The 9862-nt window shown below is 43.9% G+C and overlaps 1 protein-coding gene across 2 annotated transcripts in view; it reads left to right on the forward strand.

The window, feature by feature from the left end:
- The first annotated feature begins 3270 nt into the window (after positions 1–3270).
- The window catches only part of LOC131885751 (uncharacterized), a 7490-nt gene continuing 898 nt past the window's right edge, over positions 3271–9862 (forward strand). Inside the window, exons 1-4 of one of the 2 annotated variants that reach the window (XM_059233893.1) lie at positions 3271–3553; positions 6663–6860; positions 8119–8240; positions 8424–8791. In XM_059233893.1, coding sequence (XP_059089876.1) covers positions 3464–3553; positions 6663–6860; positions 8119–8240; positions 8424–8448 — 435 coding nt within the window. In that variant the 5' untranslated portion in view covers positions 3271–3463 and the 3' untranslated portion in view covers positions 8449–8791. The remainder of the gene's footprint in view (positions 3554–6662; positions 6861–8118; positions 8241–8423; positions 8792–9862) is intronic. The other variant, XM_059233894.1, reaches the window with a different exon arrangement.

Raw genomic sequence — 9862 nt, forward strand, 5'->3', positions numbered from 1 at the left:
CTTTGTTTGTGATCCATTGCCACCAGCCGTTCCATCCCAGGCCGTAAAGCTCATACGGGTGTTTTTGATTGCGTCAGTGGTGGTCCAAATGGTGTCTGCTTGAAAGGGTTCGTATCGGATCCGAGTGGATGGCTCGACGAGAAATGCATCCACTAATTGTGTTTTTAATGCAGCTGTGACTCGTTTTCTTGTCGGCCGCTTGTTATCTTGGGATATTGGAGAGGTTGCTTGTTCCAACTTCTCCAGAGCACTTTCGAAGGCTTCGGATGCCAATGGAATTGGCGTGGTCTCGGCGGACCTCGTGGACTTTGGACCATTTCGAACTTTGAGGGACCCGCTGAAACTCTGGTCTGGACAAGCTTCCTCTCGCATCTGAGGGCATAGAAAAGAAGTGTCTACTTGAGTAATCCACTTTGGATAAATTAAACCTTTCTGGAGAGGAATATAAAGACGGAGCTAGAGATTATGGTGGGCTTTTGTTCCAACACAAAGACGGAATTATTCGAGAATATCGTTTTTCTCTGCTCATGCGGAAACAAATATAGCTCACGCCTTTGTAATAGAGGAGAAGTATTCCACATCTGTAATACGACCTTAGTTTCTGTTGTAAATTGATACGGTCATTACTTTGGGCCTCAAGTGGACCATTATTAAGATGAATCCCCTTGGGATCATTCTGTGTATAAGTGTATCCATGGTAACCACACATACCTGATTCCAACACATGGCTTCATTAGGGGAAGTCAAGGATGCCGATTCATCGTTAAACTTGCAAGCCAACTTCTTCATGTAGGACGTGACGGGCAAAGGCCCTCTGTGAGTGAATTCAGTTACAAGACCCTCCGGGATGAGAAGCTTGGGTTCGGCTGAGATGTCTTTCCAGCCATCGTCTGTTTGAACTTGCCAACGACCTATCTTGGACGTGACCGCACCGAGAATGGCTAACCCCAAACCATTTCCACGGGAAGCATCGCTCTCATAAAACATTTCTGCAATGAAGAGAACCCAATGATAACGAGGCAACGAGGTGTCGAAACCATTGGATGTGGTCCAAGTCCAAAAGTGAGCAAGTCCCATACCAGCTAAATCTTGGGCTAGGATTCCTGAATTATTTGTGACGGAGAGGTTATGCGGAACCATAGGGAAATTCGACTTCTGAGAGGAGAACCAATTTTCGCGCACTTGTGGCGCATCATTCACTTGCGTGACCTTTTCAGAGAGGAGAAAAAGGGAATTAGATTGGAGGGCATTTCATGAATTTTAGCACACTACTCGAGCTACCTGGATGATGATTGTCTGTTTCTCAACTCGATTTTCTTTGATTAATCCATCCAGGTCCTCAAGGTATGCCGTCACGTTGAAGGCAATTTGGCCCACGTAATCCTTCTCAAGGTCTAACAATAACAGGCTGTCCTTGTTAAGTGGCAAATAGAGAGCCTCTTGAGGATTATCCATCAAGTTCCAACTGGGCAAACGAAACACAAACAGGATGAGTACAAGCTCGAAGGCTTGAACTAATTACTAAAGTTTCATTGATTACTCACTGAAGACCATTATCCAATGAAAATAGGACTTTATTTCGGTATTCCTCTCGCCTCGTGATGGTTTGGGCGAACTCCAATTTCACGCCTGAAGGTCGCTGAATCCTATCCAGATCATTTCTGAATGTTTTCAAAAACCGACTCGCGAAGGAGTTGTTCCCAGGCACTTTTAAACGCCAAAGGCCTTCAGATCGAAGCTCATCGAAGGCTGTAAATGTATAAAAACTTCATGCATGCATGAATCTCTTTATGCACAGATGATTGAATAAACCTAGAACCTTTCCTTTGACATCAGCCTGGTTGGAAATCACTATGTTGCTGTTAGGCCCATCCAGCGTGTGAGGCTCTACTATTTACTGTATGTACGTACAGTACGAATTGTAAAGAGCTCTGAGGCAACGGAAGGACTAAGCAATAGCCTATGTTGTGGATAAAAGAGCTCTTCTTACTATCTCAACATAGCCTGGGATCTGGCAAGATCCCAACTCCAATCGGAAATGGGTCCTTTTCTTGGACTTGATCATGCCAACTGAGATCTCTCTATCTCTCAAGGATTGATCTGTCTCACGCCATGATGAAACTGAGTACCTTCAAGCCGACCGTACAAACTTAAGTTGACACACAGGGGACACATTAGGATTAAGAGCATGATTTTTGAGTATAAAAAGAAATGCCAAAAGAGCGCAATGAGAAGCTACACAGAAGAGGACGGCTGATTAATTCCATGATGCATATGAGTTATCTCCTTTCAGAGGAGCTTTAGCTCAAAAAGGGCCCTTTTGTCCGTTCACGGCGAGTGACTCTGACTAGACACACTTTGCGCAACGCGTCGTGGACATGGAAAGACGGCTTATTGTACGTATAAGCACAGAAAGGAAGGACCAAACTCAGGGACGGGAATTCTCCTATTACCACTTATTTTTTCGACCTTCTTAGTATTCCTCGTGTTTAAGTAATCTTCCATTCTCGTGGACGGAAATAGGACCTCGAGCGTATCAAGTTAGCGCCATTTCCTCGTCTGTTCTAATGGCTGTTCTCCCAATACTCATGGAAACGTAACGAGTCCCTTGGAGAAAGGAAATCTCGAGCAAAACAACCAGCTCATGTACACAGCATAACAACTTCTAGTACCTGCAACGAGCAAGCCAGTCCAAACTTACATGCCCTTGTTCCGAATGTGTGCCAAGTTCACAATATATTTTGATCTAATCCATCATCCAACAAAAACTAGCTCCAGACACCCTTTTATTACGGAGGCATCGCTCGTGCCTCTGTCAGATCATAGATACATTTCAATTGAATACGAAGAAGAAGAAAAAAAACGAAATCTGAAACAACGAATTCATGAGACTCATTCAGGCTCATTCATCAGGGACCAGAACAATGTTGGCTTTTCATCTTCAGTTCATCACCATTGGTCGCGCATGAGATCGCCTCGATCTGCCAACCAACTGCATACGAGGACATAGAAGGTTACACTATCTATGGAGCAGGCCATATTTCTTGGAGTTCACATGAGAGATTCTTCCTGCTCTTAAGAGACACGCTCGCTCACCCACTCAGTGAGTCTCCGGGATGACCCAGTGAGTGAACCGAACGCGCAAGGCCGAAAGACAGTTGAGAGAGGCGTCCTTCTGGCTCTCGTCCTGGTTTCCGCTCGATCCTTCAGTTCCCCTCGATGGGAAAGGCCAACCAACTCGGGCGTTGCGACGACTGAGCTTCGAGCTTCCGAGTACGTTTCCAGTCTCAGTTTGGTTGGACGCGTGCTCACGAAGAGACCATCGATCAGGTGTTGTAACAAAGGGAAGCAGAGCCAGAAACACACAAGGTTGGAAGGATATTGGTCTAGGAACCATTCTTCTTTGGCTCAAGCAGATCCCATTACGTTGGTCGGACAAATTTGAAAGCTGTCTCGTAACGGAATGTCCTCGTATGTATCCGTCGTGGGTACGCCCACCGCGGAAACCTGTTGTATTTTTGGACTCACACCCCAGGAAATGCGATACTTGCAGGTAAGAATCGATAAACCCGCCATGGAAATGTCGACGGAGTTCATTCATGTTCGAGAACAATGAATGGCATTCAAGCAAGTTGCTTTGTCTGAAGTTTTGGTCCATTTTCCCTTGAGTTCATTTGTAATCCCATCTGAGCTCGACTGGTATTTAAAAGCTTTGGTACAAAATCAGACCTTTTACAAGAACAGGTCTACTGAATGACCTTCCTGCCATTGTTGACACGTACCATCGAATTCGAGCCTACATGGATCTGTCGATATGTTATGTTTCTTTAAGATTCGATTTATGGAGCTTGGTCCATCAGAATTACGTTAACATGCACTATTTCCCATTGCATGACAATCAAAGGGTATGGTGGCGCTAACTCTAGCTCTTAGATTGAGATTATGGTGACACTTGTCATTGGTCGCAGACAAGGTCAGGAGGAGTGATCAAATGGAACGGAAAGTTGCTCATTGCAACCCTTATCGAATGGCTTAACTTTCAATTTGAGTATCAAATGACATTCGAAACGCCGGAGCCAAACTTTCGTCAGGTTTCCCCGACCCATAGGTGGAGTAGCAAACTTTTCTCGCCGTGCGGGATCAAAGTTTTACATCCGACCAAGACTTTTCTTCCTTTTTTTGTTCTGAATATCATGCATACTTTTTTTGGTAGGGAGTAAAGAAAATCTATGGAACACGAAAATAAACTTCCTTTAAAACTTCCTTTTCACAAAAAGCCGAGGGCGATTTGATTACTAGTAGAAACAAAAAAAATACCAAAAAAAGGAACGCGTCACTTTCGACGACCTCCCTCTGCTACGTTTCCTGTAGAGAAAGCTGGAACATAAAATCCTTCGAGCATCTATTATTCAAGAGTATTTCGGGGTATGTATTTCTGTTGGCTCTCTAGTCCATGAACCGCTTTCAGTCTAATCGCCTTCCCCCCACCACCCCAAACAATCGAGAATAATGAGATCAGGTGCCACTCCCAGAATGGTCACAGCCCGTTTGGATGTCAAGACTCCCAAACTCCCAATATGTGGTTCCATTCAAAAATGCTTCACTACTTTGGACACGGTCCAAGAGGCTGTGCGAGGATGAAAGGAGGATATAAAACTATGTCAACACTGGCCTAAGCAAAAGCACACTTCCTGCAAACTTCAGGAGGCATATGCCATTTGGGGGGGGATGTCGTGTTCCATTTTCTTTCAGGTGGGGCTTGTGTCTTCATCATTCATAAGATAAAGGCGACAACATCCGTTTTTGCATTGTTAGGCCTCCCAGTCACAATGCAAAGACTCATTTCTTCCCTGTCCTCAGAGACCCAGTTCAGGAACACACTGCCAGAAATTAGCTTCAACTCCGACTTTCGTTGATTTACTTCTTCACTGCACTTGGTTGCTGGGACTAACAATTTTGACCATCATGGGAATTTATATTGAAGGAAGATGAAACACTGAGACCTAAATTTGGCAAATATTTTGTTTTTGACCCCAGTGCCAACATGTTACTTCAATGAAGGGATCCTAGGACAAAGGCTCTCCAGGCAGAACAATCAAGGCTGGTCGCATCCTTTAAGGTACCGAATTCCAGGAGAATGGAATATGAAGGAGAAGTAAAAGAAGGACGAACTTGATCAGAGGACAACAACTCATATGTTTACCATCTCCACGATTCCATGGCCCAAAAATGCTAACTGTATCTGGACCAAGTATCCCTTGGGCTTTTCATGATCAAGGTATTTTATTATAAATAAACCTTGGTCCAAACAGTAAACCATAGTGGTCATTGGCCTCGCTCAAGTTACCACCTTATTAGCCGAAACCTTCCAATAACTTCCAGCGGAAAACTCTGATGAGTGGTCGAAAAGGTCTCAGGCAGACTGAACCTTCCAGTGATGGATTTTCCATCATTTTTGATCGAGTCCCTTGGGTACACTTCCAACTTTTTCACCAGCTAACGTTAGAGCTCACCGATGGTTACTTTTTCATCACAAATTTTAGGATTAGGATCCTGGCCTAAAGAACAAAAATCTAATATCGCCCTTTTGTTGGATACAGGACACAAGAAAGAAAAACGCAAACTATCTTGGATTATAATGGAAGTTTAATCATGGCCCATAAAAAATATATGTATATTTTCCAGTGCTCCCGTCTAATTCTGGACTTGACGAGCTGTCCAGAGGCACTTTAAAAAAGCTCCGAGTGAGTCAAGCTCCTTCTCGAGAGAAATGAAAGGAGCCTTTATGAAGTCCAATTCACTTTTCAAAGATTGACAACGTGTAGAAGGTCGGTTGACGTAAGACATGTGAAATTTCCATTCCCCCCTTAATTCCCGTGCATTCAAACTCTGTTCCACCTGGCATACATTTTCCGGTCCGTAAAGCCAACTTTTCGAATAGACGCATGCAAGTTTGAAACAGGCTGCAGAACGTTATGTTCCACACACTTTACCCGGCCCACGGAAGCAATTAGTTTCACACCCACTACAATCTGTCTCCCACTATCCATCACGTTCCAAAAATAATAACTTGAACATTGGATCGCTGATTTGGCTTGAAAGACGATTAAGCTAGATGATGTCATCTCAATCTTGACTTGTTAGCGTTTCTTTCTACTTGCATATCCAATTGAAACACGCTTCCTCATCATTGATGAAGATTGGAGAGGGTCTATGGTGACCTTGGCGGGTCTATTTAATTATTTAAGGAGTTTATCCTTGATCTGATGAATCGCTAACACGAGGGAAAAGGAGAACTGCTTTCCAATGTTATCCGCGAGAGTTGGAACAGCAAGAGCCTTTTGGTTTGGATGGAAATGCATCAATCTGCAAGTCCTTCCACCACGGTTTTACCAACGCACAAAACTTGTTAGCGCACTCCACGGTCTTTTTTCAAGAACTTTTTGTCGTACTTTTAGATTGCTAGGCGTTCTGGTGGAACCGAGAGACTAATTTGTTGACTGTCCCCTCCAGCAAATTGTTTGAGCCGAGAACAAATGAAATCTCGAGCATCTCTCCTGTCAACATATCTTCCCTGAAATCGAGTTCTGATAGACTGAAAGCGAACCTTACGACCATTAATCATGTCCTCCATTCCAATTTGCTTTTGTTATTTCTTCCAGAGCAAATTTCCCGAGCATATGAAGAAAGGCCGGGAAGAAGGCTGGAATCCCAAACACGGGATCCGGATCGAGTGCACGTGCATTGTGATACTCAACGCCTTGGGCTACATTGGCTTCAAGGTGGTCTCGACGGCCGGGGATCGTTACGAATTCATGTGGACCTTGGAACGCAATCTCGACATGGACACCCAATACCAGGCAATAGAGAGATCCTACAATCAGTGACGATTGCCTCCTCCAATTCTGACTCTAACCCCGACCCATTTGTGAGAGAGCAAAAGAGAGAAAGAGAGTGAGGGAGAAGGAGATCACAGTCCTTTCCTTCCACAAGGCAACCTTCCCAATTTTTAGACAGACATGCACGGCCTTAGCTAGGCCTGCCTAACTGGGCGTACCTAGAATTATTAGAATGTCGGTCCTATGTTGTTGTAGTTGTCTGTAGCACCTCCTGCTAATGGGACCACATGTTCATAAAGCCTTGTTTTGTCCTCAATGCTCAATGACGACATGAATGGCCACTAATGACTACCACCCGCACACAGGGACCAACATACGGCAAAGCATCTATCTATCTATCTATTTTAACATACATGACTTATGGATTAACCAGCTCAAAGCCAAATCTCCTCCGCTTGCAGTGTCAGCTCAAGTACTTTTCCAAGACAAACACGAAATAATGTATCGCTGAACACACAACCTAAAAAGTTCCTTCACTTATTATTGGATGGACTGGGGCCCCAAAGTTAGTAACACAGGGGGTTATCATGATGTCCAAAGTACGGCATCACACTTGGGCAGTTTAACATTTTTTTAGCTTTTGGCTCCCATGGCAACCAATTCATTTTTCTCTCCAGCCGTCAACAAATTTTAGAATATAAATCATCCACAGCTCCGCATCCCACATACGCGTCTTACCATTTGGTTGAAGAAATGTACCATTGCTACCTTAAATGCATTCCAATAAATCGCATTGAAACTGAACAAATCTCATCTTGCCGAAATGCAAGGACGTGTTGGGCAAATTCTGCAAAAAGGATTTGCTTTTTTTCAAGAGATTCTGGTTTGTTTTTATGATTTACAATGTCCCAGCTCAGAGACGCCTACTTCTATGAATATTTTTTCCCTCGCCCTAACAAAAAGAGACCCCGAAACTCTATGATTACTTCACAGTATACACTCACGTATTAAAAAGTAGCTGGCATTTCAGGACAAGCAGACTCGAGAAAAGCCAAAATGAGCGTTTATGCCGCAACATGTTTCACGACGAGCATACACAAACAAAAAGGCTCTCGTTGCTAAGATGGATGTAGACTTGATCCAATTCTAAACATTGCCTGCGAGCCTTCGAAATTTTATTGCAGCTTAATAAGACCACGTTTTGACAAATGCGACGATACACCACAAGTTTGCTCCAAGTCAAAAGCCCATTGTAACAAATATTATACTCCCTTTCCAGCCTAACTGTGACATGTACGACTACCGCAAATATCACGAACGCACCTATCACCACCTCTCTGACGACGGCTGTGCAACAGGAGGAGGTCTGGCTCCGCCCAAAGTCGAACATCGACGACATAGGTAAGCGCGTGGCATCAAGCACGATTTCATACAATACCTAACTTCATGTTGAACACCTTTGAAAACGGATGTGCTAATGTAATGAAGTATGAGCGCGTAGTTGCTTAGCTAGTTAGCCCTTGTTGGTCTGCCGTGGCATTCCCTGGTTGTTTACGGCCTTAACGGGATCCGTCTCCCTTTTAGTTTCAGCTGTCTTAGCGCAGAATGAGATGCGCGCAAAGCAAGCGTTTCCTATCTGATTTTTACGTGAGTGTGTAACCCTCCATCCAGACCAAATCCTAACCCCGAGCATTGGGAGATGATGAAAATATCCAGTAGTCAGCTTGCTCCGTATCTCAGGGTGAGCATAAAACCCCACACTAGATTGTCCCACCTTCCAGGCCTTTGTGGGCCGAGGGATCAAGAGGCCAAATCTAGCTGGAGAGAGACAGAGAGAGAGAGAACAAAAAAGAAACTTTTGCTCCGATACCTCGAACTACAGTTCTACTATTTGATGTTTCCTTGTACTGGCAATAGACGAGTTCGACTGGAGTTGGCTCGTTTCCGTGAGGGTAAGGGGTTTGTTCTGAACACTTCCAACCGAAGACGTTTCCAATCACGGAAACGCTACGGAACGGCTTTGAATGTTCAAAGCTGACATAACTAGATTATGCTCTACTCTTGATCGGGATTGTATTTAATCATTCAAAATCTGCATGCAGTAAGTTGAATCCAACAAAAGTATGAAAGATCCACCCTATGCTATTATGAATTATAAATAGTGTTTGCTGACTGAGTAACCAGCAAGTGGGCCAATGGTGGTTTGCTGTTAAAAAAGAAAAGACCCTTGCGGTGGGACAATAAATGTCGAAGTGTTGACCTGTTAAACAAAAACATATTTTCCCACGTAAATACTGCAACCAATGGCACTCACGTCAAGTTTGCTAACATGATTATTGGCAAGCCTGATTCAGATTTCGAGAGCTCAAACCTGTTAAGATAGTCCGTGGTTCCATGTTCAGTGCTGAAGGCGTTCTTGCCCCTCCTGCAATAGTAGCTAATTCATGACACTTTTCTCGTCTCACTATTCCGAAACTCTAGATGTTGACCTCGCACACGCCTTCATTCCTTTGTAGATTTTCCTCGATGCAATATAACAAGTTGGTTGCTTTGTTGTTTCCTTCTAGCCGTCCTTAATGAGCTTTGTACAAAAGTACCGTTCAAGCACTTAGTTACCGTATGCATTGGACCATGGGTCCAGGGCCTTGTTTGCAGATTGTTTGAGCCAATCGCCAGCGAATGTTTTGCTGACAAGCCAGTCCTAAGCCTTCTTTTTTCCTCGGCCCCTTCCTCGTTTTTTTTGTCCTCTGCCCTGTCATTGTTATAAAAAGGCTGTCGTCCTTTTCTAACGTACCCTGTTTGTCACGGTGTTAAGAGCCAACTTTAAAAACCCTTTGGTGTTATTCCCAGACTACCCAGTTACGGTTCCCAATCTTAAAGCTGCGAATTACAAAGTAGATCTGGCCCAAACTTACTTGTTAATCATTAAAAGAGCTTTTGGCCTCAAGCACCCGAAGAACAACAGTTTTCTAGGAAAAGTTTTTTTCCCTACTCTTTTCAGTCTGACTGAGAAAATTGCTCAT

This window comes from Tigriopus californicus, chromosome 8, assembly GCF_007210705.1.
Source record: "Tigriopus californicus strain San Diego chromosome 8, Tcal_SD_v2.1, whole genome shotgun sequence".
Classification (NCBI taxonomy): Eukaryota; Metazoa; Arthropoda; class Copepoda; order Harpacticoida; family Harpacticidae; genus Tigriopus; species Tigriopus californicus.